Below are 17,767 nucleotides of genomic sequence, written 5' to 3'. Positions count from 1 at the left end.
TATGCATAAAGGACATCCTTGTACCGGAAGTACAAGGGTGGCCACACTGCTCTAAATTAGAGAAAATTCGACCTAATCATCTGAAAAACGGGCATTTGAAAATGCCAAAGGATAATTCCTTCACTCAGATCTCGATATTAATGAACCTATTGTATCGTAGAAATTAAGCTGCAATTGTTGTTTAGGGCAGTCTCGCGCGTTCTACTAGAATGGCTGGAAGGGGGGTGTTTTAACAGTAATATTTTACTTAGTAAAGTGAACAGATAAACATTTATGATTTTTATCAAATCTCTGATGTTCTGAAAAGTGAGTTAAGCCTTACTTTATTCGCTTTTAAAAATCATGATATAAAAAATCAAACATTTGTAGACTACTGCTAGTTGCGTTTCTTTTGCGTGTCAGTATATAAACGAGTTTTACTGTATATCTTAATAAAAATCCAAATTATTTAGAAAATAAAATTATAATGCATGGTTCAAATTGAAAGATCTTTTTATCAATACACATATTTTTTTCAATGGTTATATCCCTAACATATGAAGGTTAAAAAGCATTTCTTATAATTTTTTGATATCAAATTGTTATGTGATGCACCACTTTGATTGCGAGAAATCATTTTCAAAAGTAGGGTAATTACAATGGTTAAAAATTGATAGGATAAATGTAAAGCATAATTATCATTCATTACTATTGAAACTTTAAAAAGTATAATTGATTATGCAAAAATATATTTCGATTAAATGTGAAATTGTAAAATGTTTATTAAAAAAATCAAAACATTTACGGGTAAATAATCCTTTTGATGAATTTAGTCATTTTTATCTTACAGAATTTTAATTAAGCAAATGAATTATAGCACAAATATTTTTGTAAACATTATTTAACCTGATGCATCATAAAATGTATGAAGTATACCTGATATAAGATCTGAATGCATTGCATATGTGTTGATTTCTAGTATTTTGTATCAGAATATGTATACAAATTGTCATTACGTAATTTTCTTTTAAAAACTCTCATAATATTACAAATATGGAGGAACATGTCCATAGGCATAATGATAGGCATCATTACCAGATTTGTCCTTTGTTCTAATGTCAACACCGAGAGCAAAAAGATGAGTCATTGTCTTACAACTATGAGCTGCATAATGAAGTGGTGTACACCCTGCTAGGTTTTGTCGATTAAATAGCTCTTGAAGTTGTGTACACCCTGCTAGGTTTTGTCGATTAACTAGGTCTTGAACCAAACGGTTATCGGATTCTATAGGTAAAAGTTCTTCAAAAATAAAGTGCTCATGTGATATTAAGCATATATAATGCAAGAAGGTATTTCCTAGAATATCTGAACCTGATAGAAAATTCAGATATTCATGCATTTTATCTCGTTTTGTACAAATGTTTTCAAATATTCGATTTCTATCTCTCCTTAAAAACAGAAGTGGCCAAATTTCCAACTGAAAGATGCTTCGATCGAAAATTGTAGATCTACACCATGCATCTAAATCCTCTGCCTGACTGATCCAGTTAAGTTGACTCGTTTCTTCACGTTCTCGAGAGAGGCAAGGTATCGTGCTTATGTGCAAGCTCCACAATTCATCGGGAAGTTTCGCTAGAATAATGTTATACAGCTCAAATATCTTAGCGTGATTTAAAGCTGCTGTAACTATTTTGTCACATGCATTCGAACTCCAGTACACTTCATTTCTCAGTATCACTCGTACAGTATCATGGTTGCCATGATTAAAAGCTATTTGCAGTGGGCTTTCTCTATCTTTATCTTGTAAACATGCATATTCTCCGCAAAACTGTAATAATTTCACTACATAAACAGTATCTCCTTTCTCACACGCTTTTTGAAGTTCTGCAAAACTTACAGTTTTAAGCATTTTTTTTGTTTGAAATATTTGGGTTATCCTGTAATACCTATTGTGAATCGCGTAAAAGAAAGCAATGTGTCCTTCTTTGTCAATTGCTTCTAATAAATCAGACTGATCAAGTAGTCTGTCAACCCAGTGTACGTTTTCCATTATTACTGCCAGATGGAGCAGTGACTGTCCCTCTTCATTTCTGAAATTAAGCACGATATTCTTATATTTGTCCAAAAACCGATCAATGTCTTCTTTTCCTATTAAACGTCGTAATAAATACATATAATTACTTTGATGAAAATAAGCACCTCTTTCGAGCAGTTCGTCAGCTATGTTATAATTACCATTTGTAATTGCCATTGTTAGAGCATTTAATCCTTCACTTGTTTCGTCATTAATATTTGCCCCATATTTTAATAATTCCTGAACAAAAATCTTATCAGTTTGGCAACCACACAAAATTAATGGTGTCAAATCATTATCATCTCTTGCATTCACAATTGCGCCATTGGCTAATAAGAAACAAAGCATACATTGATTGCCACTTTTTACAGTTATATGTAAGGGTGTCAATCCAGTTTTGTCTGTAATATTAACATTTTCACCACTTTTCAAAAGTGTTGTCACTATATGCGTATGTCCCATAAAGCAAGCTAAATGAAAAGGGACGAAACCTTGTATGTCTCTAGCGTTGATGTTCGCACCTTTCTCTACAAGTAGGTTTACTGTGAAAAGATTACCACTTATGCATGCTATATGCAAAGGCGTGTGACCTCTTTTGGAGCGTGCATTAACACTGGATCCATGATGAATAAGTGTTTTGACTATTTTTGGAAAATTTCCTGCACAAACCATATGTAAAGGGGAACAATTGTTGATGTCAGCTGTATTTATCTTGATTTTATTCTTAATGAGGATATCTATTACTTTTTCAAGATTCTCTGAAACCTCATGATTAGAATGAAGAAACTTTTCGGATTTAACATTGACTAGAAACGGAAAATTAAAGGTGTGAGTTTTTACCTTTGTTTTAGGCATATCTTTAGCTAAATATAGATCGTAGGAAAAAACATTCTTTATTCTACCTTCAATTTCGTCTATTTCATTGTAAAAGAATTCCTCAAAATCTGTTGTTTGTAATGCGTAATGAAGAGCTGATCTTCCTAAGTGATCAAGAGCATTTATTGTTGCATTGTTCCTGAGTAGAATTGAAACACATTTTTCGCATAACTGATGTGAGGCGCAATGAAGAGGCGTTTGTTTATCATCTGATTGAATATTTGGAATTGCTCCTTTGGAGATCAGTTCAGTAACAAGATTGGGATGTGCGTGTGCACAGCTAAAATGGAGAGCTGAAAAACCTCTGGAATTTTGAAAATTCACCTTTGCTCCGTGATCTGTAAGTATGGAAATAATATTTGTATGCCCTTTTACGCAAGCTTTCAACATACCATCCTGTATTTGTTCCTTCTTTATTTCCTTCATTAGTAACAGTTTCAATATACAACAATTTCCATGAAAACAAGCAAGAGAAAAGGACGTTTCACCATTCTCAGAAGTTATGTTGATATCACATCCATTTTCAATAAGAAACTGAGCAGTTTGTATGTGTCCTGCAGAAATAGTTTTGTGTATTAGTGTCAATCCATGGGTGTCACTTACATTTATATCTGCTCCATTACGCAGCAATTGATCAACAATAGCCGTAAAATCATTGATGCATGCAAGAGAAATCGGTGTTTCTCCATCGTTATCTTTTAGATTAACATCAGCGCCAAAGGAAAGTAAAGTTCGAATGACTTCTTCATTTCCCTCTTGACAGGCCTCATGAAGAGCTGTAATACCATCTTGATCCTGGTAGTTCACAGATGCTCCATGTTGAAGAAGATATTGAACAATATCGGTGTGTCCATACAGACTGGCCACTACCAATGGTGAAACTCTCTCATTAAAAAATTGAAATTCTGAAGTTAAATCAGCTGATGAGATCACTGCAATCTGTATCAGAAATTCTAATATGTCTAACTTCCCAGTAATACAAACGAGCATAGGGATTGGAATTAGCGTAACTAGACAATGTAAGTCATGACTGGAATCCGTAAGGTTTGCGCCACAAAATATGCAGTAAGTATCAAATTCCATTCCAAAAGCCACGAAATCACTAATATTGCTAAAGATTTCAGTACCATAATACTTCAAACACATTTGCACAATGTGTAAATTTTCACTAAGAATAGCTAAATATAGTGTGCTTGCTCTTTGAGCAAACAATGTTTCATACAAAACCACATTCTCTGCATCAAACAGTTTTTCCAAAAACGTTGCCCAGTTGTATGCAATTGCACAATGAAGAAACGTTATTCGAGTTTTCTCTAACAAATTCTCCTTCGAAAATGAGGCGTATGTATCAGTGTTACTTGATGATAAACTAGAATTCGTTTTTAAAAGAGCTTCCTTTAAAACATTTCCATCTCCTAACAGGTCAAACAAACACGTTTCAATTTGTTCATTTGGCAGACATGGATTTTTGAATATATTTCTTAGATTTCCTTGATTAATGTCCTTCTCTATTCTTTTAGCATAAAGTGATAAAAATTTGTTGTCCAATTCTAAAAGAGATAGGTCTTGTTTGTCATCCAAATCCTCTTGTAGTCTTCCAATAGGTCTTAATCTGTTTTGAAATATTTCCGTCGATGAGTGAAGTATCAATGTTTCAGGCCATCGTTTTCCAAAATGCCATACAATGACTTCTAAAAGTTTAGAATGTATCAGCGAAAATGAGCAACCAACCTTTTTTACGTATTTACCTTTCAGCTTTTCCAGTGCTAATCGTAAATTCGATGAATCAATATCTGTGTCACAAGCATTGAAAATTTCTTGTAGATGTTCATCTGCTGTAGCTTTTCTACTATTTATCAATAAATTCAGTTTTTCCTCTGCAAGGGCACAACAAACTAAAGCGCAGTATTCATGAATCGTTTCTGATCTTGGATCCCTTACCATAACATCAAGCTTAGAAACCAACTCAATGAAAGGATTTTCAAAAAAGGCTCCCATGCTTGCTGAGTCAATAAATGCATTGCCATATATTTTGCAAAGGTATGGAAAGCAATCAAAATTCTTCTTTAAATCCAAATGAGATAAGTCTATTTCATGTTGAACGTGAGCAGACAATATTTGTTTTTTCTCACTCACAGATAACTGATTTTCATGATTTTCTAAACTGATTATGGAATTGGAGAAAATCTTTATCATACGAAATGCCCGAGTAAGACTTAGAAAAAAACGACATGAAACTAAAAGTTTTGATTTAACTTGGTCTTCCTTTTGTTGAAAATTCAAACATGTTTGGATGTCTTTCGAATACTTCACCCAAACATTAGCAGCTTGTTCGTCAACAATAAATTCCCCACATGGATCATCAATCACAAAGACTTGGGGATTTTTTCGGTCGTAATAGCTCGTTATTTCATCGGGGCGGTTAATAGGAATGATAGAAAATCCTTGTTTTCCCATTTTTAGGGCTATGTGATGAATAATAGCTGATTTTCCGGACCCTGGATGACCAACCAACACAACACATGGATGTTCTTTGATAAAGTTTTCAACAACTTTGGACGCTTTAATTTCTACAAAAACGTCTTCTTCTTCTTTCCAGGACACGAGTTTTTCTTCAATTAACTCTAAATATGAATACAAAGAATGTATAGTTTCACCAAAAATTAAACATTTACTACGAGGGCTATATGCCCTGAGCACCATTACATACAACACAGATATCATATGGCATAAAGCTTTTCTTTCGCTCATGGTGGAATCTTTAATGTATTGAAATCACTTTATTTTACCACTTTTCATTTCAATTTTTCATCGTAAGAAGCAGGAAAACAAGGGCTTTCGAGACACTGCATTAAAAATGAATGATTAAAAATCAGTAAACTAGAGTGAAATTAAACGTTTCTTTGATATTGCTGTAAAACTTGTTAAGAATCCAAAAGAAATATTCACTGAAATTTGTGAAATTTTCAGCAACCAATGTGTAATTTAAATAAACAATAATGATATAATGGGCATCAAACAGGAGTAAACCGTCCTTGGCGACAACGACTCACAATAACCAATGTTCTGTTTGCCAAAATTCAACATATTATCACTGATGATGTTTGATTGATTGACACGTGACAAATTTGATAGGCATCCATTTGGGAGTAGTTCGCACTATTTTAAAGAAACACTTGACATTAAAAAAGCTTAGTACTCAATGGTCACCATATGTTTTGAAAAATGAGTAAAACTGTCAGCGTGAAAGAATATCTGAACGATTATTTTTAAAAATCAGAAAGTGTAGTTTTCCACGTTTGCCAGAAATTTAAACAGATAATGAAACTTGAAATTACTTTAAACCCTCCGAAAAAAATTACTATAAGATTCATTTGACAAAAATAGAAAAGTCTGAAAAGAGCAAAGTTTTGGAAGAGGATGAAGACAGTTTTATATGCCATTTTCCTGAATTTTAGTAGTCTTGTTGTTCAAAGTCTTATTTGGGAAGGCAGTACAATTTCTGGAGGAGTTAAGAAATTTTCCAAAAAAATCGAAGGTTTATGAGAGGAAGGAAGTAGAATCAGGAATCCACTACATTTAATTTCTTCATGGCAGCGTCCAAACCCACACTCCCTGAAGAGTAAATGTGTATGGGGGTAAACAGAAAGTTAATGTTTGTCACACCAACACTATTCGCCCGATCTGTCACGCTGTGATTTGGTTCATTTCTCAAACTTGGTAAAAAAAAAAAACACCTTTCAGAAAGAAGAAACAAATCCAGGAAATCATAGGATCTGTCATATTCCAGTACTATACGAAGGACAATACTTAAAAAATATTTGTATTTCCAATGTCTTTGTTCGAGATAAAATTAAAAATAGTTAATGTACTTTATTTCTTCACAAATATACTAGATCATCAATAAGAGTGGTTAAAAAAATCACGTGCAGGGTAGGACAAATAGAGACAAGAAGCAAGCTTGTAGCACGTCAATTGGCGGAATAAATTACTTGAAAATATAAGGAATAACAATCAAATATTTTGATTTCATGACGAATGATCAATCGATTGGCTTGCTTGATAATTTCTGCATAAACGACTCCGACGATTACGCACATTATCACGCAACACAATCGATTGATCACATAATTAAATCAAACAATTAGACAGTTATTCCTTAAATGAATTCTAACAACAATCAGAAGTTAGAAAAAAATGCTGCTGACATGTGCTTTAATTAAAGGAGAATATTTAAGTTAAATCAGTAAGACTAAATCATTGAAAAGCTTTTTTTTGCTTCTTTCCGAGCACCGACGACATTATTTATTGAAAAGCCCTTGTATAGTCATTTTTTGTTTAAGATATTAGAACCCATAATTTTCTGTTCTGAAAATAAATTGATCGTTTCTTGGAAGTTTGACAGTTATTACTGCATTTTAGTTACAACTTCAAACTTACTCTTAGAGTAGAACGAATAATTCTGTGTTTTTATATGAAATTTATTCATAAACATAGATCACCTCTAATATTTCCAGGGATGGTTTCTTGCTGCACTAATCTCAATTGTTTAATTTCCAGAAGAAGCTCCAAAAGAAGTTCTCTTTCAGATTCATCGATTGAAGAAATTCTTAATGTTTTTGTTTCATTAAGCAATGAAGAGCCTCCAAGTCTTCCAATAGCCTGAAAATATTTGATTTCAAAGCTGGGGCCAGTTTCACAAAGCTGTCTTAAAAGTATGAATGTGAAATCTGTCTTAAGACCGAAAATTAACTTAAAATTGCACCACAGCTGTTTCACAAAACTATCATATCTTAATGATAATCTTGAGATCTATCAAAATCTTAAGACAACTAGATACATTTCTTAAGTCTAAAGTAAAACTGGTTACAGTATATATTTTGGCTAAAAATCTAAGGATATTTAAAGATAAACGGTTTATAGTGATAGAACAATCCTTTGGACTATATTAGGTTAGACGGAACGATGCCCCCACCCCCACCCCCCAGTTATAGATTGCCAATAAATAAAGGATAGAAAACCTAAAATGTACCAATTTTATGTTTTTCCACTTTATTCATTTCAAGGCATTTTTCCTTTGCTCGTGTCCCCTCTCAGCTGAAATTGCACCTTCTAATTGCTTCTTAAGGCCATTTATATACATTTATGTAAAATCCATACATTACATATAACTTTATTCAAAATTGTTGAATTTGAATTCCCTACCCAGCAAGAATATCAAAATAACTACAACCAAGCGTTGCTGATTTAAACATTTTTTAAAATGCCTAAAGTAATTCCAGATCTGGTGTTCGAGACTCATGTAGTTTATTTATTGATAGGGTATATTAATATCTTTGATGCTGTATGTACATGCTCTCTTGCTTCTTTTTTAACAGTATTCAAATCATAAAATTTTGATTGGAAATTGTTTTTTCGTATCTTTTCTTCATCTGTTAGCATTGATATTATGTTGCAGTAGTTGGCGCGTTTTAAAGACACCTACATCGAATTTTATGAACGAACATTGAACGAACTTCGAAATTTGGTGTTTCTAAAAAGATTCATTGCAATAAGCATTTATTTATTGCAAAGATTCAGATATTCTAAGAGCCTTAATTTAAATAGACATGTCATAAATTTCGTCTGTAACTAACTACTGTTTTATGAGCAAGAATATATTTTAACAAATTATATTCAATTTTTAATGGTGATGAATTTGCTTCAAATGTATTTTTTTTTACCCAACTCCCGACACACAAACACACCCTGATTACATTTAAGTTGATGCAATAAAATGTTTTTGTTTTTTTTCCCAAGGTATATCTGAAAAATTCAGGAAAGGCAACTAAACTTTGTGCATATTACACATTTTTAAGAAAAAAAAATCCCTGTGAAATTGATTGATTGTATATTTTTTAACGTCCCTTTCGAGAATTTTTCACTCATATGGAGACGCCACCACTTGCCGGTGGAGAGCTGCAAATTTTGTCCTATGCTCGGCACTCAGGGCCACTGAGCAGGGAGGGATCTTTTTCGTGCAAGCACCTACTGTGACACGGGACCTCGGTTTATACGGTCTCATCCAAAAAACCGGTCTCCATGTTCCACAGTGGGATTCGAACCCGCTACGTAAGGATTGACTCCTTGCTTCGCGACTCTAGAGCAGGCGCTCTAACCACTGCGCTACGCGGGCGACCTGTGAAATTGAAGAATGAAATTTGTATTAAGATTTGTCATAAAATTTCTTATACTTAACATGGTTTTGTGAAACAGCACTGAAAAGTCTTATGATTTTCATAAGTCAGATCTTAATATGATCGTAAGATCTATCTTAGGACAAATCTTACGATTTTTGTGAAACTCAGCCCCTGGTTAATACACAAGTCCTGTATGTTTGAAATTGAAATTGTTTTGATGATCTTGATCTGGACTCATTTTTATGAAGAATTTTGAAGTTCTGTCTTTTACTGTGGTCTCATCAATATTCGTTGAGCACCAATTTTCGAGGATTTCGTTGTTGAGCCGACCCATGAATTTAAATGTTCATTAAATAAAGAAAAAGGGTATTCATTTGCATAGGTAATGCTTTTCTCCATGAAATTACATGTGTACGTGTCCTCGAAAACATCTGTTTTACAAAATCCACAAAAATTGATGACAACGAAAATTGATTAAACCACAGTATATAAAGAATCGGCCAAGGTTTATTATTTGAAAAGAAGGTCAAACTTTCAGGTCTAGTACAAAAACACAATATCATGCATTCAGAAATATATTGTCACGGGTACTTTGCTCAAAATAAGATTTCAGAAAGTTGTTAGATGGATTACATTTCCTCCAGTCAATCTTTTTTCGTGTAAGGTAACATATTTTTCTTCTGTTTTCAAATAATTTTTAGATTCTTTTAAACAGCTTAAAATAGTTTTGCTTACCCCCTCTACATCTGTCCAGCTTGAATTAAACTCATTTGTGGCCATTCTTGCATCTGCTGAATGGGCAACTGTGTTTCTGTAAAATTTTATTCTTGCCAAATCAGCGCCAACACTAACGTCTTGTTGATTGGGTAGACAATCAAAGCCTCCTGGTGGTGCTAGTGTACAGGGACTCATGTTACGTAAAAGGCAGATTAACAGTGTAACGTCAAAGTCCTTTGACGAAGGATTGTTAACTAAAACAATTGAGAGAGAGAGAAGTCTTAAATCTTTTATCTTTGATATTTTAACTGACACAGGAAGTGCAAATACTTTATAATCTACTTACGTATTTTTAAAATTACTAATCTATCATAAAACATTATCTTTGGATTAGCGAAGGAAGTTGTTTGGGATTGAAAGGAACATGTTTAAACACATTCTTTCACATTGTCTTCAATATACCTCCAAAAAGTGTGTCCCACTGGACCTGGTTTATTATTTTTCTAGATTTCAAGTTTGACAGCGTAGTTTTCTGAGTCACTAGGTCAGAAACAAGGTTACTTGGAGGATGAACTGTATCAAAATGGACTCTTAGGGCCTTTGGTGCTCTCTTCAGAACCAGATTGACAAATCGTAGAAAGTTGGTTTCCTCTGGTGACACAGTAGGCGTGGTTCCTGTGGGCGGTGCTCCTCTATTCGGAGGTACAGTAGAAGTAGATGAAGCCATAATGAAGTGATACTAAGATTGATGTTGTTCAATAAATATATTTTCACTTTGTTATAATTATGCTATTGCAGAATGCCCAGCTAGCAACATCATATGTTCTGAAAATGAAAAAAAAATGTCGAATATTAAAGTACAAAGTTATCTCAATGTAAAGTTTTAAAGCAGCCCAGTCAAAAAACAAGATCTCCTATATAGAGAGGTTTAAATTCATTAGCTTCTCAAAATTTGTCTTGTATGTATTTTCCAATACTGGGAGATGTTTCTTTTATAAAACAAAAATCAGTTTCCACTATTGCATGACGTCTAAATTAGGATGTATATATACTCAACAAAAAAAGAAACGCATATTGTTTTACTCGTCAAAGAAATTTTTAAAATGTACATGAAACAATTATTTTTTATATCATTGGATACCTGTGACCTATTTAAAGGACAACATGGGGTTTTAAAACCCAAGTGTTGAATTATCTCCCTTGATTAAACATGTTTATGAAAGTAGTGTTTTTCATGATTTCTTCTAATTCAGATGTCTATTTTCATTGATATTTTAGATTTAGAGAAACTTTTAACAATTCTATTAAACCCATATTTAAGATTTGATTGCAGTGTTAATACTGCCATGCCACGCCCAAACAAAGATGAATACAACCAGGCTAACGATGATACTAAATGGAGCTACGCAACAGGAAGTTGCATCTGTATTTGAAATAAATCAATGGGCTTTGCAACCTTAAAACTAACGTCTGAAGACGACTATCTGGCCATCCGCAGGTAACCACAACCAGGCAGGACCGTCAGACACCCCCCCCCCCTTCATCAACTCATGCGATTCAGAACTTGCTGTAAAAACTGCTGCTACAATTGCTGGATGAAAAAATCAGCATAAAAATGCATAAATTGTTCGCATGAGACTAAAATGAGATGATATTCCCCCACGATATCCGTACATTGGAAACCCACTAACATTGAGATTTTGCACAGTCAATATTGTTATGCCCCTTGAATTTGGGGGCATGAAAATGACCTCAACTTGACTTTTCAATTTGCAACATTGATTTTTATCACAACACACTCTAAAATCGCTTAAATAATACAAGGTTTAAACTGAAAACTTAGAATTTCAAATTATTCTGATAATGCGTTTCTTTTTTTGTTCAGTATATTTACATTTTAAACCACGTGGCAAACATGTTCCCTTCCTTTAATAAATACCGGTTTTATATTGAAAAGAATATCTGGGTCCAAAATTCCTTCAACCAGTTTGTTAGAGCACAACCCATTGAAAAGAGTTTTAAATGCCTTATTAACTTGTGACATATCAAACTTTAGGTATCTATTATATAAGAGTTCAAGATATATTTCGAATTTTTCAAACGTATACCTTAACCGATGATTCACTGATATATAAATACCTCATTTCCTTCTCCATTAAGATCTTTTTTTGTTTACCTTGAATGCGTTAAATAAATATTGTACACGCCTACGTGTTTTACAATAACAGCATTTAAAAACAAGGTCAAGGTAATCAGCAGTATGCTGATATAATAAAAAAAAAGAATAAATAACATGCAACATGTGCAAACACATCAAATAAGTTGATTATCTTCTTAACGAACTTCAGGAATTTTGCAAACTTAACATTGCTTGATAAATACATATAAATGTAAAAACTTTTGAAAAACAATCTCCGTAACAGACCTGTCAATGGCTGCCATGCCTATTGGTTACGTCACCCGTTCCAAATCTAAAAAAATAAATATTTCTCTTACGCAATCGCGCTTTTTAAGACTTTTGTAACAATTTCTTGAAAAGAAAAAGGGGATCGATGATAAATAGTAAATAAAACCAACCTGCTGGTAGAAATATATCGTGTTGTCTTTCTCTTATTCGACGGGGTAATTGATTTAGTCAGATATCCGCCATTCTCAAAGTCGCATTGCGCCACGTAGGCATTATATAGGAGAAAATCAATAAGTACCACAAAACAAAATAAATTTAAATGCATAAACTACACACAACTCCAAACAGTATGTGCAGTCGGTCTGTCTTCATCAATGTCACTATACACGATCAATTTTTTGGTTCAATGAAACGATTTAGAATATCTTATCTTTGATAGCATTCTTCATTAATTAAATGTTCAGACATTATCTACACTTATGCTATAAATCTTATCTGTATATTAATCGCCCCATTTATCTAACCTCCTGCTGATCGTAATGACCTGTGTATTGACTCCTGATCTGAAGGATCTTATAATGTGCCCCTGATCGTCAGGAGCGGATATTGAGTATATATATAGCGCGACAGAATTTTAGAAGAAGATAGAAAGATAGAAGACTTAGTAGATAGAACGGTTAGAGATAGATAAAGTTACTTACTTACTTCTTGGATTATTACCTATGATTTGGATTTATACGTACATGTGTTTGTGTAACTTGGATTTTATTTTGTGAATTATTTTTCCTGAATGTTTCTTTTTGTGATGTGCTGTGTAAATAAACTGTAGACTAGAATTTCGTCGTCTATTTTCAAGATGTGGAACAAGGATTAATTCAATTTATTCATGCAAACTGAAATCATTAAATGTGCTGTAAGACCGCTCGGTGTAGTCTCGTTCAACCAGACCCTCGGCTGTCTCCGTAAATCTCCGACCACCCAGAGGGTCTGGTAAAGAATCACGTAAGCGTTTGTAACCGTCAGAGGGCGCTATCTTGTTTTCATTTTGAAGATCCTTTTTGAAAACGAATGTTAAATGTGTTTCTTCTTCTGGATTGTGACTTTATATTAATAAACTTTTCTTTAATTTGGGACCCCAAACGAGAAATTACAATATCAATCAAAGGAATGTGTATTACGCAGGTAAGGCTACACTACTTTCACTTTTGCTTTCGTACAGAATATTTGCAAGACATAATAAAACACACTTACCTATAACTGGTAGGCATTACCGTAAGCAATTCCTATCTATCATCTTTAACTTTTAGACATATAACTTTTACATCATTAAGTTATTTTTCTGCTGATTTATCATGTATTTATTTAAATCGTGTAGGTGTGTTCTTTTCAGCCAATCAAAAACCTTACCAGAATTTCGGTAAGCCTCGTTTTGGCGTCACAAACGATAATACGTATCTTTACCAGACCCTCTGGGTGGTCGGAGATTTACGGAGACAGCCGAGGGTCTGGTTGAACGAGACTACGCTCGGTGCGGCGCTACATCAATAACTTTTGACGCATATTTTTCCTATTTCGTGTATTCTAATTTTAAAGATGGAAATTTTCCCGTCTAAAAATAGCTTATCACAACCTTCTTTTTCTCCATTATTATTTTCTAAATAGAATTTTATAGTGACTATAACTATGATAATAATATATACATATATATACATTTCGAATATTTCCCCTTTAAAAGATTCTTTGCAAAAAAAATTACGAATGTTTTCATAAACTACAGGATGAGTACGACTATTCCATTGTGATGATAGAAATTAAAAAAAATCAAAGTACTGAAAGTAACGAAAGACGAAGGCATGAGTTCTAAAATTTTTATATGGCATAATAACCTTTCCAACAGTTTTGTATAAACATTATGCTGCATTAGATGTAATTATAGTAACTCAAAATTATGGAAAGCCATGAATGCCTAATGTTATATTGCTTTATTATATGCATGCTGTGGGTTAATTTTTATATGCTGTGAATATTTATTATTAAATGTATATGCTGTGGATTTATAGTTATATGCTTTGTCTATCATTATGTGGTTTAGTTATTTTATCATATGCTGTGGTTTCATCATTAAATGCTGTTGGTTTATAAATTTATGCTTTGGTTCCATGATAATATACTGTGGTTCTATTTTATAATTATATGCTGTGGCTTCATAATTATATACCGTGGTCCTATTATTATATGATGTGGGCTCGTAATTATTTGAATTGCAATCATTTTTTATCTCTTAAATTGTGCCGGTACATGTATTTCAATACTTCGTAATACCTCTTTGTGCATTTAATAAGTTTATTTGTTTCAGATTCCATTGGTAATTTTATGTAAGCAAAATATCACACACGTAAAAGGGTCCTAGACTTAGACCCATCATTCATTCAATAATTTAATTATTAATATTTTGCATTAAATTCAGATAAATGCTTCGCTGCAAAATGAAGAGGCGTTTGGTTATGGTCTGATTGAATATTGACAACTGCTCCATTCGATAAAAGATAACTAACAAGTTTTGAATGATCTTGTTTACATCTAATAAATTAATCAAGAAACAGTACACTTGTGTGTACTTAATTTTCACTTTTTTCAAGTGGAGGGGGGGGGGGGCGCTATATATTTCTCTTATTGTCGATTCTAATTTCCTCATCAGATCAACGAGCTCAAGATCAGCAGTCAAAACCACTATTGGATGTATGTAGATATAACTAAGATATGTTTCAGTGTTAATACAAAATCTATGCAAATATTTTTTATATGGAATAAGTAGATATTCTAAGAGAAAAAATAAATATGATATAGTTAATATTTTTGTATAAATGTATGCAGGTACATGTACATCACAATCGCAGATATTAAGTACTATGTTCATTATTATAACATTTTTAACATCTGGTGGGATAACATAAGTTTGTTATTTTTCGTTATATTCTAACTTCATTAAGGACAGATGACACAAACAAAAAAAATGGATGCATGAATTGGTGTATATTTTTTGGCCTAATTTCATTGAAAATGATGCAAATAATATATTTCTAGAATATAAAGAAATTGTAAACTTTCTATGATGTTCAAAAATCTGCCTCTCTGAAATCATCCTTATTATTCTATACAAATATTTTTCCTTCAAATTCCATTATTGTCAAAATTTGACTAAAAATTTAAAAACTACGCTGTGAAACTTGTTCATTTTATTCATTTAAGCATGACTCAAGTGGTTATTTTATTTATTTATTTTTTTTTTGACAAACGTTTGTTTCATCTGTCCTTAAAGCGGCAATACGGCTGCAAGTCGTGAGCTTTTTCATTCAAATTTACCCAATATATCATTCAGGAATAAGGTAAAAAGTTGAAGTAAGAATTTGAGAAAAATAGATATTCCCTCCTCAAACAAAATTAACATAATTAGAATTTGCCGGAAAATCAAGGTCGTACACCTTATATCTGTTTACTTGTACCACGTGAATTCTAAAATGGCACGTGCATACAATGTAGGGTTTACAATTATAATCATTTTTATGGAATCTTAAGTAAAAGCAACTCTGAGAATCAAAATATCTTAACTCTCTGGTAAATGATTAATATTTAACATATTAGTCTGCATTCAGACGAATTAAACATGATTGAGTACAAATGTTGACGTTTTGTGTATTGGGGTGCAGGAAAGGAAAATCCACCAAATCATACGTCATCGCGGCAAAATGTCAAACATAATATCTTTCTGCAGTTCCAATACAATTTGCACTTCAAATGGCAATAAAATTTATATGTCATAAGTGCATTATAACGTTGAGTTTACACTGATTTTTTTTTTCTTTGAAAGCCATGGAGATACGAGAAATGATAGCATGTATCAACAAACCTGTAATGTAGAACCTTCGCAAGCCCCACGTGAATGTCGCGGAGATCCAGTTTCTTCGTCATCCAATGATTATATTAATCTCCCAACTAAATTTTTGTCAGGAAAGTTGCTTTTTAATTTCACGCCCTGTTTTTGGTTTTGTTTTTCGTATTGGTCGACTTTGTCAATGTAGCAGGCCTACCCGGGCTACCGGACTTCCCTCTCTTACCATGCTGTTTTGTTTATGAAACCCATACGCATGCGTGTATACCATGGAATGTGGAACTTCGAACACGTGGTGATGTATATATTTATGGGCCATAAATAATTATTAATTTTAATGAAAAAAAAAATTATTTACTTATGAAATTTGTAATTTTATAAAAAGTGTATACATTTATGAGTATGGAAAAAATTCCAAATCCTATAGGAAAATTTTAACAAGTCTGTTTTTGAAGAGATACGTCGTATTGTCACTTTAATTCATTATACATTTAAGTCAAATAACAGTTAAGATTTAGTTTATTCTTTAAAGAGCTAAATCCACGAATGGGCTAAATCGGCCTAATAATTATTGGAAAATTAAAGTGAGGGGAAGAAGAAAATTATTTACAGAAATATTATCATTAGGTATCAAACTTGAATAGTTTACGCGAAAATTTTCATTTGATGGCTTCATATTTGTGTAGAAAACGTCTAAACACGTGCACTTTGCCAATTTTTATCAAAATTTAGCATTTTTTTCGTCTTTGGTTCAAATTTTTGCTGTGGCCACACCTTTTGAACAAAATAAAATTCATACCATTAAAAAGAAAATTAAAAAATGAATAAATAGAGTGTTATTTTATTTTGTTCAAAGGGTGTGGCCACTTCGAAATTTTTAATTTTCGTTCGATTCAAATCTCTTCGCACCAACCACCAAAGTTGAAATAATGGGGGTTTACCCATATTTAATTAAAAAGAAACAAGATTCTATATTGCTTTTGTAAATTTTAATGAGTTATTAAATGCAAATGTACCATTTATTATAATATTGATAATTATTATTAATATTGATAAATCTAAACTCTAGATATTAGCATTCAAAAATCTGAAGCGGGTCCAAAATGGCGGCTGTCTCTGTGAACTGCGACATTTCGCAATAGGGGTTTACGGAGGCAGCCGAGCGTTTGCTTGAACGATGGTAGCATATGGATAAATGAAATGTAAAGGAATGCTTGGATTGTCACATCGTAGTTACGTTGCATTTCTGTGTCAAACTTTTGTCTTCTATAATTGGTTTTGGCTGGCTCCCAAAGTAGAAAAAGAAAAGACTAAATGTGCAAATGGAATCCGATACTTAATATCTTTTGTCGTCTCGGAAAAACATATCTTAAATCATAGTTTTAAGTAATAGTTTTAAAGAAACAATATTGATGTATATAGTAAGTATTAAATGTAACCAATGTTTTGCTCGTGCTCACTTGTGTCATATTAAACTAATAGAAAAGACAAAAACAAGAAAACCCTTTTTTTGTCGTTGAATGAAGTTTATATTAACATTCTTGTCTCAAAGATCTGATTCAAGTTTTTGAACATAAATGGTTTTTCTCGATTCCTCGACCGTTGTAGGGCGACACTTGTTTTTCGGCAGAACATTTCAACCTTTT

The 17,767-nt window shown here is 32.7% G+C and overlaps 2 protein-coding genes across 5 annotated transcripts in view; both read right to left on the bottom strand.

The window, feature by feature from the left end:
• LOC134276729 (uncharacterized) overlaps positions 1 to 10,647 on the bottom strand; it is a 108,227-nt gene extending 97,580 nt beyond the window's left edge. The window contains exons 1-3 of one of the 4 annotated variants that reach the window (XM_062759040.1): positions 10,288 to 10,647; positions 9,844 to 10,079; positions 7,432 to 7,591 (exon numbers count right to left, since the gene is read on the bottom strand). In XM_062759040.1, coding sequence (XP_062615024.1) covers positions 7,432 to 7,591; positions 9,844 to 10,079; positions 10,288 to 10,552 — 661 coding nt within the window. In that variant the 5' untranslated portion in view covers positions 10,553 to 10,647. The remainder of the gene's footprint in view (positions 1 to 7,431; positions 7,592 to 9,843; positions 10,080 to 10,287) is intronic. The other 3 variants (XM_062759024.1, XM_062759047.1, XM_062759016.1) reach the window with 3 other exon arrangements.
• Positions 1,025 to 5,549, bottom strand: LOC134276703 (uncharacterized). Its single transcript, XM_062758968.1, has one exon. It carries the CDS (start codon positions 5,384 to 5,386, stop codon positions 1,025 to 1,027), a length of 4,362 nt encoding a protein of 1,453 aa, XP_062614952.1. The 5' UTR covers positions 5,387 to 5,549.
• Positions 10,648 to 17,767: the final 7,120 nt, after the last annotated feature.

The sequence above is a fragment of the Saccostrea cucullata genome, unplaced genomic scaffold (genome assembly GCF_032062105.1).
Source record: "Saccostrea cucullata isolate Sc308-1 unplaced genomic scaffold, CSIRO_AGI_Scuc_v1 ctg2261, whole genome shotgun sequence".
NCBI lineage: Eukaryota > Metazoa > Mollusca > Bivalvia > Ostreida > Ostreidae > Saccostrea > Saccostrea cuccullata.
The sequence above is the reverse complement of the archived record's forward strand: the minus strand, read 5'-3'. Positions and strand labels throughout refer to the sequence as shown.

Bases quoted from the DNA above. Each gene is read 5' to 3' on its own strand.
- LOC134276703 (XM_062758968.1), bottom strand. From the start codon at position 5,386: ATGGGAAAACAAGGATTTTCTATCATTCCTATTAACCGCCCCGATGAA.